The sequence below is a fragment of the Lissotriton helveticus genome, chromosome 2_2 (assembly GCF_964261635.1).
Source record: "Lissotriton helveticus chromosome 2_2, aLisHel1.1, whole genome shotgun sequence".
NCBI classification, from domain to species: domain Eukaryota; kingdom Metazoa; phylum Chordata; class Amphibia; order Caudata; family Salamandridae; genus Lissotriton; species Lissotriton helveticus.
Genome location: NC_136060.1, coordinates 370259688 through 370278673, shown reverse-complemented (window position 1 = coordinate 370278673; position 18986 = coordinate 370259688). Strand labels below are relative to the sequence as shown.

The 18986-nt window shown below is 45.3% G+C and overlaps 1 protein-coding gene across 4 annotated transcripts in view; it reads left to right on the top strand.

Annotated features, from left to right (window-relative positions):
* The window catches only part of RGS12 (regulator of G protein signaling 12), a 760012-nt gene that overhangs the window by 634512 nt on the left and 106514 nt on the right, over positions 1 to 18986 (top strand). For all 4 annotated transcript variants that reach the window (XM_078678542.1, XM_078678544.1, XM_078678541.1 and 1 more), the window contains exon 14: positions 1223 to 1319. In XM_078678542.1, coding sequence (XP_078534668.1) covers positions 1223 to 1319 — 97 coding nt within the window. The remainder of the gene's footprint in view (positions 1 to 1222; positions 1320 to 18986) is intronic.

Below are 18986 nucleotides of genomic sequence, written 5' to 3'. Positions count from 1 at the left end.
TTTCATTATTCATACCAAAGACCATCAGGTGGATGATCAGCTGTTGTGGTGGTTTCCTGGGACAAGGAAAGGCAACAATAGTGCAGAAAAAGACTTTGTGCTAGTTGATACTCCTCTGCATGAAGATCTACTACGAAGTGGGACAGAAGCAGAATAGTTAAGGGCCCTTTCTACCATGGTCGAGGCCGCTAACACTGCACTGGCATGCGGAACACCTGTCCTGAATATTTACCACGATGTTACGTAGGTATTGTGCACACGTTCACAAAAGCACAAAGACTTGAAAACCAGCTCCGACTGGAGGGGCATTTCGGCTGTTGTGTCCTGCAAGACTTGAGTCATTCCACAGATCCACCGCTGAGGGAGGTACTGCTTTGATATCCATTGTAAACATGAGGAATGTGGGCGTTAGAAGTAACCATCATAAGAACAAGATACCTACCTTCAGTAATGCTCTTTCTGGTGAATACTTTATCTAGCTGCAGATTCCTCACTACCCACCCTGAAAAGATCCCAAATTGAAGATTGATAAACTCATGCCACCAAATTATTTCTTCTTCTTGTTTTTAGATTCCGCAACCAAGGGTGCAGTCAATGTTCAGAAAGAATCTTATGTCAGCACTCTGGTGTGACATCTATATGCAGCTCCAGTTGTCAATCCTTGGGCACAGTGAAGTTGACCCAGAGCCGCTGGATGCCACCTACTGGAGGCAGGGGCTTTCCTTAAAAGACTTCAGGATCCAATCTGGCACCTAGGGGCATCTTAAAGGTGAAGAATCTCCAATTGGAGTATCCACTAAACAAAGTTGCCAAACAGAAGTTAGTTGTTCATTTGCACACTAGTCCAAAAGTTTTAGGATTAGAGTTAAGTTGGTAAATTGGGTTAGGGAGTTCATGAGAGAAACAAAATAATTCTGCCATACATAGGGCATTGATAGTGCTCACGGACATTAAAACAAACTGCAAGGATGTTGATGAGATTTATGGTTTGGATAAGCTGGGTAAGTGGCCTTGGAAATATACTAGCAATCACAATACAAATAATGAGTAGGTTCTATGGGCGCAGTTATTTACAAGGACTTAAGATTTCTACGGAATTTAAACTTCTGACTAATGTATTCAACATGTTTCCACACTTCTTTTTGATTGACACAGTACTTATCAATACATCTTGAATAGTGAAAATGTTGATCTATTTAATCAACTTTGGTTGTTTTTGTAGAATGGAGAACAAGTACCATTAGATCTTGGTGTTCCAATTTCCTGCCTGGATGGACAAAGGGTTATCCTAGAAGAGAAAGATGGGAATAAGGGTAAAGGTAATAAATGATTGGTTTATTTATTCCAATGTTAAAAACAATGTGCTTAAACAATTCTGGTTGGTACAAGAAGAATACAGTTTTAGAGTAACCTCCAGAAAGGCCTATTACTGTAGATGCTTCTTTATCCTGAATGAAGTGATAACATCACTCTTGCGTGCTGTAAACGCTGACATTCTGATGGATTACATCTGCCTATAGATACTTCACCTTTTGAATGACGCCTTTTGCAGCATTCTGCGGAATAGTTTTTCATAGCTCTCCCGAGTCGACTAGGACCTCACAATGGTACGGCTCTGCTCACAACTCAGTGTGATGTCATAACCGCGCCATCGAAGCGTACCGGTCTTTCTAGGACTCCATTTCTTTGTGGTTTAACATTGCTACAGTTGTCTGCAATTGTAGCAGTGCAGTGGCTGCCCAGAAAGAGTCTGGTTTTAAACCTTGTAGAGAATGTGAGGGTCATATGTCCATCATGGAACCCCACAATGGTTGCCTTTGGTGCTTGTCATCTGACCACGATGGTAAGGGATGCTCTTCGTGTCGTCGTATGAACTCGAAGGCCCTCAAAGAGAGAGAGGCAAAACTGTTCATGGCCCAGCGGAAGAAGCAGAAGAGGAGTCGGATAAGGACAAAGCCAAGGTCATAATCGCCGACTCCATACACCTCAAAGTCATCGAGGGAACATAAGAAGATGTGTCCTTGTTCCAAGTGTTGCTCTTCTAAAGACATGTCGCTTACGTCGGGGTCCCCAGCCCTGCGGCGTCACAGGAAGGATGACATTTCCCCTTCCAGTTCACTGCAGGTGAGACTGGTGCATTCTCTGGCTCCGAGGGACTCTGCGGCGCCCAGGGAAGGGAGTCTTTTTCCTCTGACCACGCCACCCTCGGCTCCAGTGTCTTCGGCGCCTCAGCCAAAACTAGCCTTACAACCTCGGGCGGTTCCAGACCAGGCGGTTCCGGATCAATACCCACCTTTTTCCGGCTCCAGGTACGGATCCTTTGCATTTTTTTGTGTTAAGATATCTTCATTAATTTCACAGGAAGAACAATGAGCCAGTGCGCTCCACAAACATCAGATAACAACCCGGCATGGTAGTATTGTGTGTCTGGCAAAGGAACAGTAAATACAAATACAAAACCCCCCTCCCCTCCCCTCCCCCCACCCCTTCCCTCCTTTGCATTTTTTTAATGCAATGTATGGCAGGTTTGCCAGGGCGGTTAACCCTTCTGGTGCGCCTGGTGGCCCTGTGGGACCGCTTTCCTTCAACATGGGCATATCCCATCATTATGCCTTTCATGCCAATGACTCCGACTTGGCCTCTCCCGACGTCGAGATTCTCGATGCTGATCCCGTCCCAGGAGGAAGCTGTCCTGAAGGGCCTCCATCAACGACAGGTCCGAAGTCACCAGCGCCGCGTCTGGTGCCGCCGATACCAAAGATACAATCACGAAGGGGGGCACAGAGGCTTCTGGAAGAGAAGGAATTCCAGGAGCAACAGGAAGAAGCGGAGGAAGAGGAGTTACTGGTTCCCATGCATGATTTTGAAGGGCTTTAGGAAGCTAGTGGGCTGGATACATCCCCAGAGTGGGAGCTCTCTTTTCCCAAAGCTATTTCTTCTTAGGAGGTTTCTTCCTACCATTCTGTTATAAGGAAGCCTGGATTTGCAGTTGCCCACTGCAGAGTTCAAATCAAACATTCTGACTGAGGTTCTTCACTCTCCTTCTTCAGTGATGGAACATTTGCTTCCGTTCAATGAAGCTTTGATGGAACCCATACTGGAAGTCTGGCTAAAGTCTGTGTCTGCCACAGCTGTATCCAAAACCGTGGCAAGGCGATACAAAGTTGCGCCTGGAGATCCACCGTTTTTATCAGCGCACCCTTTACCCAAGAGCTTGGTGGCTCAAGCTTCATGTTCCCCGAAACAATCTTCAGGTTGCTTTCTGTACACTCTGGGAGATATGGACTCATAAAAACTGGAACAGTCGGCTAAAAATGTATGTTCGAGGCATGTGAGCTGTAGATCACCTGCTTTGCATACTCCTGCCATCTAGAATTTGGTCCGGATGTTTGCAAGTTGTTTTTTCTTCGAAGAAACCTTTCCCATCACGAGGTAGGTAATTCCTCCTTTCGGTGATAGTGCACATTGGCATGAACTCCATTGTTAGATTGTTTTTTTTCCACCATCTGTTTCGGACGTGTATTGCTGTGCTGCGCTTAGAAACCGTTTCTTCGGGTTCTCCTCGGTGCGCAATTCACTCCCCTGCGTTGGTATTGTTTCAAACGCATATCCCACTTCTCCGCGTATCGTATCTGTCAAGGAAAACCTCTATTTCGATCGAGGAGGCCATCCGGCCTAACCGTGTCAGCCCGCTCCGCAGTTGCTGGAACTCCATTCAAATTCTGTCCTCAGTGCCACGCCAAATAACCGCACACCAACTCTCACAAAGTGTGGAACTTGTGCTTGTCAACAGAACACAACGAACAGGACTGCGTCGCGTGCAGATCATTTCGATCAAAGAAAACGCTCCGTGATCATTGGCTCGACGTCGTGAGATGCAGAGTCAAAACATCAAATACACGCCAGATATCTTCGGTGAAGAATCCGAGCACAAATTAGACGCACAAGGGACCGAGGAAGAACAAGGAGAACTTGTCTCCATTCCGGAATTGGACTCCGAGATGGAACAAGGCTTGCCACAAGGTCTGCTTACCGTGAGTACCAAACACCCCTTGAGCCAAACTCCAGTTCAGCCGGAAAACCGCTTCAGAGCCGAAATCTTTAACACCGAAAATGAAGCCTCCTTCGGCACCGAAACATTCCACGGCCAAAAGCGATTCGAACCCAGCACCGAAATCCTCTATGCCGAAACCTAAAACTGTTCCTCGGAAGCCACAGGATCCGATTTTCAACCCCCCAACACACAAATCGAACCCAAAACAAAAAGAACTTTATATAAATCCAAAAACAGAACGTGTTCAGACTAAATCACCTCACAAACGCAAACCTGAGTCAGAGGACACTCTTTACCATATACCTTTGTAGAGGAAGAATGTAGGTACTAACTCCTCCTCCTTCACCACATTCCCCTACATTACACCAACTAACTCTCCTCCACCTCATGATGATGGAGATGGGGGTGACAATATTTTACCAATAGACCCCTGGAAGGATTATAACATGGATTTACCTACAGATAACGGCTCAGATCTTTACCCTGCTAAGCCTTCCCCTCCTGACGACAATGTAGGATATTTAGAATTACTTGCTAGACCTGTGGAATATCATGGGGTACAATTACACAAGGAATCTCTAGAGGAAGATTTCTAATTTGAAAAGCTCAGTAGTACACAAAGGTCTAACCACACTCTACCTATGATTAAAGGTATGATGAGACATGCTGATGATATCTTTAAAGATCAATTGCGTGCTCGCATTCTCACCCCAGAATTAATACAAAATATAAGCCTGCTCCCTCAGATCCAGTGTTTATTAAAGGGAAGTTGCCACTAGACTCTTTGGATATCTCTAATGCCCGTAAAAGAGCCAATTCACAGACTACAGGGGATGCTCCCCCTCCAGATAAAGAGTTAAAACTATTAGACGCCTCCGGTAAAAGTATCCGCTCAATCAGCCAATCATTGGCGCATTACCAACACCCAGGCCCTGCTTGCCAGCACACTCACTTGCTGCATTTCAGGTATGAAAAACACAGCCATGTCCCTTTCTACAGCACATCCTTCTGCTGTTTTTATAGGCACTGCCATTCCAGCCATCTATTTATAAAAGTCACCCTTCAACCACAGGACGGTGCGGCTTGTGCGCCATCTTTGATTTGTACCTGACAGAACCGTTGTTTCTTTATTTTGTTGATTGATTGATTTACTGGATGTGTACTTTCACATTCCCATCCTGGAGTCGCATCGGAAGTATCTCGTTTTTTGGTGGGTTCTCAACACTACCAGTTTTCGATCCTCCTGTTCAGTCTTACATCCGTACCACAGGCCTTCACAAAGGTGATGGCGGTGGTGGCTCAACATCAATAGAGGCAACCCACCAACCTGAACCAGGGGCAGTAAATAAGTATTCCAAACAACAGTTCAATAAAATAACAAATCACAATTCAGGAGAAATCAATTATAAACAGAAAAACAATAATAATAATTTTTTATGAAAAAACGGGAAGTGAGAAAGGGAGGGGAAAGCAGGTATGAAAAACACAGCCATGTCCCTTTCTACAGCGCATCCTTCTGTTTTTATAGGCACTGCCATTCCAGCCATCTATTTATAAAAGTCACCCTTCAACCACAGGACGGAGCGGCTTGTGCGCCATCTTTGATTTGTACCTGACAGAACCGTTGTTTCTTTATTTTGTTGATTGATTGATTTACTGGATGTGTACTTTCACATTCCCATCCTGGAGTCGCATCGGAAGTATCTCGTTTTTATGGTGGGTTCTCAACACTACCAGTTTTCGGTCCTCCTGTTCAGTCTTACATCCGCACCACAGGCCTTCACAAAGGTGATGGCGGTGGTGGCTCAACATCAAAGAGGCAACCCACCAACCTGAACCAGGGGCAGTAAATAAGTATTCCAAACAACAGTTCAGGAAAATAACAAATCACAATTCAGGAGAAATCAATTATAAACAGAAAAAAAGGGGAGGGGAAAGCAGAAAAAACAGGAACCAAGAGAGTGGAGGTGTAAATCAAAACTGTCAACAATTCATTTGGAAAAATATCACAAATGTATTATAAATGATGCGCTCAATAAATAATTGCTGGTTTATAAAATGCAAAACATATACAAAAAACCAGACAAGTGGCAAACAATAATTATGCTATAAAAGAAGGGGTGCAACATATACAGAGATTATGTGCCCTCTACAATTCATATGCCACATTTGTGCCGACGGCGTTTCCACCACAGTCAGAAGTTGCGGTCATCATCAGGACAAAACAGAGCGTCAGGAGTCTGCAAGCATAAATACAATCACATTTAATTTTTGGGCTCCCTTGAAAGAAAGAGAGAAAAAGAAGAGTGGAAAAAGGAAAAAGAAGAGTAGAAAGAAGAGTTACTTCCATCGTGAGTTACATGGACCAAAGACCAAAAATGTCATAGAAGAAAGAATTACCATATCCCTTTTAGTGAGGATAGCCAACACCACTGGTTGTGCAGAAAATTTAAAAAGACATTCACCTGTACTTAAAATCAGAACAGAGCAACCACATTAATTCTTTGTTTGCTCACAATAGATTCCAATTTTGAATTGCTGCATAGAGAAAAACTCAATGAGATTGCAATCCTTACTCGAGGGGGGGGTCACTTTTTATATGCTAATCAGGGGCCACTTACTTATAAGGCTTTTTAAATTCACAAACCACAGGAATGCAACATTAATTCTCCCTGTTGATTATATGTGTGTGCTAGTGGAGTAGAAACTTAGTCCCCCATCCTAGACGTGTCAATCGTTTTAGCACCCAGCAATAGGTCTACGAGAGAAAAGAGGTCACTTATAATAGTTTTCAGAAAAATCGTGGGTTTTCATGAGTTCATAAAACACGAACTAGGTAGCCTCCAGCAGACTTCCTACAACAGCACAAATTCAAATCCTCAAGGGGGACCCTGGGATCTATCCTATTTGCATGGAAATTTACTTAAACCTAATATGTGTGGGAATCGTTACCGCACCAGGTAGCCACCAGCAGACTACCCATCACATTAAAAATAAGAGTAAATCATAACAACAGGTCGAAATCAGGATCCACTGAATGCATCTATCCATAAGGGACCGAAATTCTCTATACCTACACGCCTCGGCACATAAATAGTTGTGCATTAGCCTATCAACTGCAGGGCAAACTATCGAAGAGAATCGTGCATGCTGCACATAGCTAGCCATGCATCAGCCTCTCAACAACAGAACTAGAGAGCGGCAACCAGCAAATCGAGCCTGCAGAATTCTTACCTGTAAATTCCTACTGCCGCGATAATTTCAGACGATAGAACCGTGCACTCGGGCACGCCGGTTTTAAGGAGCTCGTTGGTAGACATAGCAAAGGGACTACAAAAGCCATCAACAGAATGGCCGCCATATTAGACTGGTGTTAAACATCGCGATTTTGCAAAAATCAGCCATCTGGATTCACAAAAACGGACCGAGCCTGTGTTGTGTTAGGATTCAGGGCTAGTCCTCTCTCAGTGACCATGTACTGACATCACATGACCTGTGGGCGGTGGGATAAATGTTGGTCCTACCTTTACCTCATTGCTTGTTATTGCCATTGTGTGGATTCCGGTATCCTGGTCTCTTGGTTGCTGTTGCTTCTGGATATTACCTGCTGTCCTGGGTTCCATTTTTCCTCCTCCTCACGGGCTCGTGAGAGGAGTAGTTGTTCCTGTTTTTTCTTCCCCTGCTTATGACTGCCTTCCCTTTGTAGATAGTTAGTAGCAGGTTCCGCTTTTTCCTGTCCTGTCACTCCCCCTTATTTTTGTGTGTGTCCCTTCTGTACTTTTCCCAGCGTTAACTGTGCGTTCATGGTGGTTCGGGGGCTCCCGTTCGCCTTGCCGTGCTATTGATTTGTGCCCTTTATGGTTTCCTGGATCTGGGGAGGACGCTGGCAGTTTGCAGGGCGTTTGTCGACTTCCAGCGTTTCCTCACTTGGACGCCTATCCGCGTCGTTCAGCCGGTAGTGACGTTTTGGGTCACTCCGCGAAGGGCTGTTTTGTTTACTAGACGCTGGGAATCCCGGTCCTACCGAAGCTCTTGGTACCCCAGTCCCTTTCCCTTACGAACATGGATAAATAACGAAGGTTTTTTTTTCTGGCATAGACATTTTTGTCGTCTTAGTCCTTTTTCCCCTCTCGTGAGCATAAAGTCTAAAACGAAGGACATAGTGCACGATAGATCCTGATTGGCCTGTTATTTCAAGAGTTCTTTTTTCTCTTGGATTCATCACGTCGTTCTTTCAATGCCTAAAGCCTTCACGGAGCTGAGCCTGCACTGCCCACTGGTAAGAGACATCGTGAATGTTGTGGCAGGACATGGTCACTAGAGGTGGGGTAGTACAGTGTGTTGTAACGTAAACTTATGCAAGGAGTTTCCTTTGTTCTTTATAGGTGCAGAAGCGTGGAGGAGGGAGCTGTGTCCTATCGTGCCTTAAGGGTGGAAGACTTGGTGTCTTTTACATTTACCACCCTCTTTTCAGGTTCATTGGTGCATCCACAGTGGTTATCTTGTGGGTGGCCAGTGGGCAGGGGAAGGGGGACTGGTGCATACTTCGTTCCTGCAGTGCTTGGGCTGGGTGGAGTCCAACATGTTGCACGATCGTGAGCTGGTCAAAGCCTATCGATCGCTATTGTAACCGGTCTTACTACTGCACCTCGAGTCTTCACCAAGGTGATGGCTGTGGTGGCAGCACATCTCAGAAGGTTGGGGATTCCTGTGTTTCCCTATCTGGACGACTGGCTGCTTAAGGCAAGGTCACCAGAGATGGTGCTTCATGATCTTCAAGTAACAACACCGCTGTTGTTCGACTTGGGTTTTTCGATAAATGTACCCAAATCGCACCTGGTACCCTCCCAGCGCAACCTGCTCATAGGGGCAGTACTGGACACTACTGTGAGCTGGGCTTTCCCGCCTCCTCAGAGGATTCTAGACACCCAAGCTATGATTCCAATGTTTAAAGATGGGACGGCTGTTCCAGTCCTGAAGGTTCTGCCCCTGCTCGGTCTGTTCGCTTTCTGCATATTGTTGGTAAACCATGCACGCTGGCACATGAGGGCACTCCAGTGGTCCCTCCGGAGGCAGGGCTTTTAACACAACGGGGATCTCAGCGAGGTGGTCATAATCTCCAGAGACACTGGAGCGGAGATGTTCTGGTGGAGTGATCCAGGCAACCTGTCTCAAGAGAAGCTGGTTCAACCTCCCTCTCCGGTGGCCACAGTGATAACGGATGCCTCCACTCTGGGGTGGGATGCTCATCTGGGGGTTCTAGAGATCGAGGGTCTTTGGTCTTCAGAGATGAGATTGATTCACATCAATCTTCTAGAATCGCGGGGGATGCGTTTGGCGCTCAAGCCATTCTTCCCCCTCCCTCCGCTGTCAGTCAGTTCAGGCCCTGACTGACAACACTGCCTTGATGTGGTACGTAAACAAACAGGGAGAAGTAGGGTCATTTTGTCTCTGCAGAGAGGCTCTGGGGCTCTTATCCTGGGCTCAGGGCCATCAGATTTGTGTAATTGCAAATCATCTGGATGGCGTGCAGAATGTGCGTGCGGAGAGTCTCAGTCGGCAATACTTGGCCGATCATGAGTGGCGTCTTCATCCGGAGGTGGTCCATCACATTTTGAGGATGAGGGGGTTTCCTCAGCTAGACCTGTTTGCCACTCACGAGAACGCGTTCCCCGTCGTTCAGCAGTCTCCAGTATCCGATGCGGGGACGGTTGGAGGGCACATATTAATTAGATTGGGGCTCACAGCTTCTTTACGCATTCCTTCCCATATTCTTGATTCTGAGGATGATTCATCAAGACCGAGCCCAAGTCATATTGATCGCCCCCGATTGACCAAGAAGGGTGTGGTACACAGACCTCATTCACGTCTCATTGCACCCTCCGATCAGTCTCCATCTCAGGACAGACCTCCTCTTGCAGTCGCTGGGGCAGGTTCTACACCCCCACCTCCAGAGCCTGCACCTTCATGCCTGGAGATTGAATGGGGCAACCTGAGTTATTTTCCCCAGCGGATTTGGTGGATGTTATATAATCGTCCAGAAGACACTCCACCAAATCTGTCTATTCTGGTAGGTGGGCACAGTTTGTTAAATGGTGCAGAGATAGATCAACAGATCATTTTCAGGCCCATTTGTCAGATATTCTGAGTTTCACTCTTTCCTTGGCTCAGCTGGGTTGTGCTATGGCAACTGTTAAAGGCTACTTGTCTGCCTTGTCAGACTTTCTTTGCTTAACAGACCAACCTTCGTTGTTTAAGTCTCCTATAGGCAGGAGATTCATTAAGGGTCTCACTAACCGGTTTCCTCCCACTCCGTTTATTATGCCTGCAGTGGATTTAACTTTAGTTCTTGATTGGGTACCCCTTTGAGCCTCTATATAGTTGTCCATTGAGGCTTCTATCATTCAAGACAATTTTTCTGATTGTGATTACCTCGGCTAGGAGGGTTAGTGAGCTACAGGCTCCTAGTTCTAAGCCTCCTTTCACCTCTAATCATGCAGATTAGATGGTTCTTAGGACCAGAGCTAATGGAAGGTCTGTTTCACTCCTTTCCACCTAGGGCAATCTATCACTCTACCCACTTTCTATCCTCCCCTCCCCCTCCCCCTTCTAAGGAGGAGGAGAGACTTCAACGCCTGGAAGCTAAGCGGGCAGTCAGCTTCTACCTGGACAGGTCTAAAGACTTAAGGTTGGACGACCAACTCCTCATTGGATACATGGGAAAAATGAAGGGCAAGGCTTTCCACAAGTGAACGATCATCCTCTGCATCAAGATCTGCCACGCCTTGGCCAAGAAGGAGTGTCCTGAAGGTTTTCGAGCTCATTCCACTAGAGCTAAGTTTTCTCCTTCAGTTTTGGCTAGAGGTGTCCCTGTTGTAGACATCTGAAAGGTGGCAACTTGGACCTCCCTCCACACTTTTGTGAAGCATTACTTCTTAGATTCAGAGGTGACTGTGCCGCAGGGTTTTTTGGTGTAGGTAGGCCCTCCTCCAGGGACGGAACTGCTTGGGGATTCAATTCAAAAGGTGAGGAATCCACAAGCACATGTATCCATCAGAAGAACAAGTTACTTACCTTTGGTAATGCTTTTTCTGGTGGATACAGAATCTGCCTGTGGATTTCATTACAAGACAAGGAGGCTACATTATGCACAATTGTTGACAGTGCACCTGTTGTTTCTAGCTCAGACGAAGACGAGATCTTCAACGACCCCTTTGATGAATTTCTTCTTGACCCCAATGAGCAGGACTTAGATGATTTGGATCTTAATACACTTTCGGAGGCAGACTCTTCCCCCTCCTCAAAAGACGCGATTCTTGACCCTCTAGGTGGAGAAATGTTCTCCCTGAACAATACCTCCCACCCTAACAGCTCCAGATGGTACCCACACGACCACGTCGCAAAGTTTGTGACTAAATGGCTGAGAAACTCTCTTGAGAGAGAAACACGCAATACTATGAGGTATGCCCTAGGCCATTCATTGAAGATAAAGTCTGCCAAACACCCAACCTCAATCCTGACCTCAAAGTTTTTATTCAAACTGGGTAAGGATCCCAGAAAAGGCCTTGAAAGTGCCCTTAAGGCTTGTCAGGATCGTCTCCTTGACCTTCTAGGCCCCCTTACTAGAATCCTGGACTTAGCACATCTCTAATTCGCCCCTTGATACTAATCTAATAAGAGGCTGGAGCCAGAGGGCAATAGTACTTCTAGGCAACGCCAACTCTGCTCTTAACATCGAGCGGAGGAAGACTATCCTTAATAGAATTAACCCAAAACTAGGGGATCTTGCAGAGGAAGAACCTTCAAATAAACCTAAAGGTCTCCTCTTCAGAGAAGATATGATCAAAACAATTGGAAAGTATGTCGCAACTTTCACTGCTTTGGATAAAGCTCAGAATAACATGAAACGTGTATTCCCTACAAACCTTTTTGGTCCGGCCGGAAGAAGGGGCCGCTCTTCCGGCTGCAGAAACCTTCGGCCCTTCTCATCTGGAAGAGGAAGAGGCTCCAGTGGTGGAGGCTTCTACCTCTCCAACCGACAATTTTATCCACTTTTCTTAGTCGAGAAGAAGGACAAAGGTTGGAGACCAGTGATAAACCTTCGGTAGGTAAACAAATACCTTGTTTATCAACATTTCAAGATGGAGGGCATCCATCTTCTCAGAGACCTTCTCCTCCAAGGAGACTGGCTGGTCAAGTTGGATTTAAAGGAAGCCTATTTTACCATCCCTATGGCAATATATCATCAAGCCTTTCTCCAATTTATATGGGACGGTCGCCTCTTTCAGTTCCAGGCCCTTCCTCTCGGCCTCACATCTGCTCCTTGGTGCTTCACCAAGGTCATGAGAACAATTGTCTCTATCCTAAGAGCAAGAGGTATTCGTCTCATTATCTACTTGGACGACATCCTCATCATGTGTCAAACTCGTTCCCAGCTCATGAAAGATCTCAACATCTCCATGAATCTCATAGAGAATCTGGGCTTCATTATAAACCAAGAAAAATCCATTCTTTCCCCTTCCAAGTCTCTAGAGTTCCTAGGTTTCACCGTAGACACCTCCAAATGTCTCCTCTTACTTCCCAAAAAGAAAATTGCCAAAATTCGAAAGGAAATCAGGTTTGCACTGAAACAGCAATCCCTAACTCTCCGAGAGTAGGCCAGACTCCTGGGTTTACTTTCTTCTTCGATTCAAGCGATCTTCCCAGGTCCCCTGAACTACTGTGCCCTCCAGAGAGTAAAAGCCAACGTCCTCACGTCAGGCCTATGGTACGGGAATCCTGTTTCCCTAGATCATCAAGCGAGATTGGAACTTTCTTGGTGGCTAGACAATTTGGATGCTTGGAACGGAAGAGCGATCTTCGGTTCGACTCCAGACTTTGTCTTGGAGTCAGACGCCAGCCTTCATGGTTGGGGGACACGCCTCCTAGACCAAGACACCGGTGGGGTATGGTCTCAAACAGAATCATCCCACCATATAAACTTCTTAGAGTTGACTGCCGGTCTCTATGCCCTAATGAGTTTCAGACACTCTCTTGAGGGCAGATCCGTTCTTTTGAAGATGGACAACGTCTCTGCAGTCTCGTATATCAACCGCCTTGGTGGAACGAGATCTCCAGACCTTTCAGAATTGGCAAAGAAATTTTGTATGTTCTGTTTGGAACACAAGATTTCGTTGAGGGCGGAATACCTCCCCGGGAAATCGAACCTCTCAGCGGACTGGAACTCGAGATTTCTTCAAGATTTCAGCGATTGGAAACTCGACGTGAACGTTTTCAATTCTTTGTCTCTGTTCTGGGGCCCTTTCGACGTGGACCTCTTTGCCAGCCGGTTGACTTTCCAGCTCCCTCAATATTTCAGCTGAATGCCAGACCCGGGCGCTCTAGCAGTGAACGCCTTTCTCCAATCATGGGCTCCTTACCGATTCGTAATGATACAGAGGGTCCTTCAGAAAGTGAGGCAGGAACAGTGCTCTCTGGTCCTGGTAACTCCTTTCTGGCCCTCTCAAGCGTGGTTCCCCACAGCTCTGGAACTGTCTTGTGATATCCCTTTCCTGATTCCTGCAACAAAAGGCCTGGTTCTAAACGCAAACTGAGAGGATCACCACCTAGTTCTTTCGGGGAGTTTGAACGTTCTTGCCTGGAAAGTGTGAGGCAATCTAACCAATTGTCTGGACTTTCGTCATCTGCTGTCACTCTCCTCGGTGAATCGTGGGCACCAGGAACTCACTACAGATATAATAACATCTGGAAAAAATGGACTGTGTCTTAAATGAAATCCAGATTCTCTGGTCATGTTAATAGGAGAATCGCAATTCCTCACTGACCCACCCGCCTCCCCATTGTCTGCCTACTTATAGCAAAAATAATTTTGGGTATGAAATTCTTAGATTTCATTCTCATTTGAAATGAGATGATGCTTGTCGCTAGAAAAAGTCTATATTTTAGAATTTCCAGTTGTCTTTCTTTTAATCGTATACTGTGTATATTTATGCATATGTTGTATACTGTGAAATAATGTTGGTTCACCTGTTCGCCTCGAAGGCGTGGATGGAATAAGTAGAACTGACGTTAGCATGCCGACAAGGTCTTATGGCTCCAGTTATGTCACATGGAGTCGCGAGCGGAGCTGTATCATTGTGACGTCCTCATCGACGTGGGAGAGCTATGAAAAAATGTACTGTGTAATGCTGCGCAAGAGGAAATTCAGAAGGTGAGGAATCCACAGACAAATTCTGTATCCACCAGAAAAAGCGTTACCGAAGGTAAGAGGTCCACAGGGATAGTGTTGTTCTTAGAATCAACCCATAGTTCCTTTCTAGGGTAGTGTTGCCCTTCCATCTTAACCGGACCATGTAGCTTTCAGTCTTCTTCCCAGTCAGATTTTGTGGCAGACTTTCTTTCTCAAGATGAAGAGGGTCCTCCACGCCACTCCTAGGCACTACTCTACTTCCAAAAAGACCACTACTATAGCCTTCCTAGCCAACATCCCTTTAGCCAATATTTGCAAAGCAGCCACCTGATCAACGCCAAATTCTTTGACATAACATGATTATATGGCCATCTTGACCCATCAGCAAACCCTACTTGACCAAGCTATTGATTCTACAGTGGCGTAAAATCCTGAAACCATAGAGCCAGGTGGTCAACTTCCTTGTGAAGAAAAGTGGTGGAGATATATATATATATATATATATGTGTGTATATATATATGTGTGTGTATATATATGTGTGTGTATATATATATATATATATATATATATATATATATGTGTGTGTATATATATATATATATGTGTGTATTACCTACTGGCGGTCGCCAGTAGGTATATATAGTTAGGATTTTTTCTCTATGGGATTTTTGAAAATTCTATGTCAAATAACTTTGGCGTTTGTGGACGGAATTGGCTGAAATTTTCAGGAAAATGGCACATTTGGTTTCTGAGCAGCCCCTGAAAATTGGGGGGGGGGTTCGTCCAGGGGGGGGTCGAGAAAAAAGGGGGGTCCCAAAACGTGTTTTTAACATTGAGTTTTCCATAGGGCGGTTGGCCTCACTTTTAGCCCGAACGGCTGAATGGATTTGCACGAAACTTGGCAAAATTGTAGGGACTGGTAGCCCGATGTGCCTTTTGTAGGTCTCAATATATGTGCTACAGTGGATTTTGAGAAATTAACGTTTAAAAAAAGATATATATCTGTAACAGCGGACCGGGCAGCGCTCCAGTACGCGTACTTTTCGCGCAACGGAGCTTTGTGAAGCGAAGCTGATTGGTTCTCCGGCGTCTGTAAACATTCCAAACAGTCCGTAGCGGCCGCCATCTTGTCTCTCGGTAGGATCGAGAGACAAGAGGAGGCCAAAGCGAAGGGGCAAATGACCATAAGGGGGCATAGTAGATCATCGCTGACCCCCTAGGTTTGATATGGAGGTTTTAAAAGGGCCCCGCGGGGCAAAAAAAAAAAATAATAATAATAATCGAACGGCTGAATGGATTTGCACGAAACTTGGTAAAATATTAGGGACTGGTAGCCCGATGTGCCTTTGCTAGGTCTCAATATATGTGCTCCAGTGGATTTTGAGAAATTAACGTTCAAAAAAAGATATATATCTGTAACAGCGCTCCGCTTCGCGTAACGGAGGTTTGCGAAGCTGATTGGTCATTCTGTCACTGGGCTATAGTTGGGCTACATCTGGCTGATATTTGGGCTACATTTGTTTTTTTTGTCTCTGGCGGCCATCTTTGGGCTACATTGGGCTTCATTGGGCTTCATTGGGCTACATTGGGCTACATTTGGTCTCCAACATATATATAGGCCAATGTAGCCCAATATATATTTTTCAAAGTTAATTTTCGTAAAAACCACTGGAGCATATATCTTGAGACATAGCAAAGGCACATCGGGCTACCAGTCCCTACAATTTTGCCAAGTTTCGTGGAAATCCATTCAGCCGTTCGAGCTAAAAGTGAGTCCAACCGCCCTATGGAAATGAAGGAAATGAATGGGTAATTTGTAATTAGCAAATAGCTCATCGCAAACTAGGAATGGTAAAGAATCGCTATTTATTCCTTAAAGTTCGCTCTTTAGGAAATGCAAAAAACTTTGATGATACATATGGCGGTTCATCTCTAACAAGATAAGAAGCATAGGGATAGATTTATGATGACTGGCGCATCACCAGGGATGTGTTAGTCATTCTGTGCCGCTGTTCCGTCACCTATGGTGTGCTGCATTTACAATGCGGCGCATCATGGGGCAAAAACAGCACAGATGCGTGATGTATCTGTGCCGTAAAGGTGGCGCATTGCTGGAGTTGTATCGCAAGTGTGATGAAGCTCCAGCAAGGGTCGGGGGTGCCCCTGTCGCAGGGTTTCTGTTCTCACACAGAACTGTGGACAGAGGATTGGAACCTCGGCGAATTAGGGTGTCCCAAAACTCACCTTAGTAATCAAAAACCCCTTAGTAAGCTAGGTACAGTGTCACATTGGATATAACAAACTCTCAATGTTTAGACAATCCAGAATATGAACTTATAGTACCTCAGGATACGTGGAACTCATGAACAGTCGGTCGTTATATATTTCTTAGAAACCAGAACATGGAGTTAAGAAGAACACATGTGTATTTGAAATGTTTATTTACGAATGCCGTCTTCTCAGGCGTAGTATCTTAGATAATACAAGTACACATATTATCAGTAGCAAAATTACCAGCATAGTTACTAGTACATAGAAAGCGAATGGTGACAGTATGTTAACATGCTGTAAATGAATAAGAGTTAGCAACACTTATAAGCAGCCACGGGCCGTGGAGGGAGTTACGGTGGGGCAGGGAGGCGGGGAGGGGGAGGGGCAGGGTGGAGAGGGCTCCACCCTGCCCCTCCCCGCCTCCCTGCCCCACCGTAACTCCCTCCACGGCCCGCGGCTGCTTATATCTCACCCTCCCTAATACACATATTATATTATTTGCTAAGAAGGTCTGTTTGTGTTGGTTTAGGGCGTGCCCATACTTTAGTGTCTTAGATTTGAAGGAATCACATCAGCATACACCAGCTCTCTCTTCATGTGAACCGCATCAACTGTTGTGTATGTGTGTTCGGCAAAGCAATATAAAACCCGCCTCATGCCCAGAATTGGCAGAAGCTGCACTTATGTTATGAGTATGAAGTCGTGGAGATCAGACCTCATAACAATTCTGTATCGTGTTGTTCTTGAAACTTCAGCACTCGCTGTACAGATATAGTTTAACAAGCAAAGCAGATAGTAGAGCAATAACATATTATTCTCATGTAAACCACGATGAACTACTAGGTTGAAAGCTAAAGCAACAACTAAGTGTCGTGTGCAGAAGTTGCAAAAAAGGAAAAATGGCGTTTAAACCGGTAATGAGCCCATGCTAACTTAACACGGTGTAAAGATATCCAGGACCTAGATGACACCTCCCCATGATCCGGAAACGAACTGAATAAGATAATAGAAGTGCCATCTCATGAGAGCAGATTGCAACTTTATATGTGGACGGTCCGCAAGGTAAAACATTAAAAACTAGGAAAATTTAATGCTAAAGAAAAATAAAACAGCCAACTACTTTATCGAGGCTTAAGCCAATAGGCAAGCTAAATAATAAAAACTTGACAAATAAGTCAATGAATTGTCAATGAAATGCTAGTACTCAGCATATCAAACATGAAAAAGGTCTATGACATAACTGTGTATGCAAAATAAGCTGCAACAGCCTCCAATAGGAAGTCACCGTCTTCATCCGAAAAGAGTTCAGCCATCCAATTTAAAAGCGGAAAAGAACATACGTGCTCTCCCAGCACCGGATCCTCTATCACCATCAGAGGACAGCTCGGTGGGTTTTCAAGAAAGCTCTGTTCCAAGAAAGACTGTGTTGCCGCCAGTAAATTCCAGGGACCAATTAGTCCATGCATCAATGCCACAGCCATAATCCTTTCGCCAGGACAAACCAACTCGTGAGTAATGATAGGAGTCATCAGCTGATTAAAGTCGACGTCAGGAGAAACCGGTCCGCAGAGACACAAATCAATGGCCCAATCGAAATCACAGGTCAGGCAGTGAAATACAGGCTGGACACAGGTGAAGTAGGAGAATCGAAAAGATAATCCATATGCCGTGCTTAATATCGCCAACGGCATTGTGCCATAATATTCTAGCATGCGATTGCGGAACAGTGTCAGCAGCTGCAGGGCGGGAGCTTGCACAGGAGGGACATCCATATTTAAAAATGTAAAAAAGCACAAGAGCGTCCGCTGGTAATGCAAGTAAAAATGGGAATCCACGAAGCAGAGTAGAAAAAATAGAATGAAAGACTCCAAAGATTTTCTCAAATGAAGTCACGAGACCACTGGTAACAACTTTCAAAAAGTGCGCCAGGGCCTTTGTGGAGGACGCGTTAAAGATAGTCCGAACCATGTCGCTGAAATGCAAAGGCGAATCAGTATTTAAAAGGGTCTGCACCTCTGTACGGGTGTTCGCTATGTGAAGCACGAAAGTTTCACGGGCCGAACTCAAGGCCACCTCTCTCTGAGACAAAAGAGCTCTTATTCTTGCCATGCCGTTGAAATGTGCTCCCAAGGTTGGTATTTGTGGCCAGATTGAAAACTCCCTATGTTCATGTGTGGGAGGAAATAGAACATTTCTGCAGCAAATAACCCGTTCATTTACTGTTACGATAAAAGGAATACTTTTAATTAACCCAGAACAATCTTCATTATTGAGCATCAAATAACTACCATTTTCCAACAACTTGAACGTGGGGATGATAGCAGGAACTGGCGTGCCTTGCAACACGCAAGCCATATTTGGTCGGTGTTTGTTGCATGAACCGTGTAACTGTATGTGCCTACACATTAGTGAATGATCTGGCGTCTCAGTGCATTCCTCTCCATTCAGATAAACTTCTTGATCATCTTTGA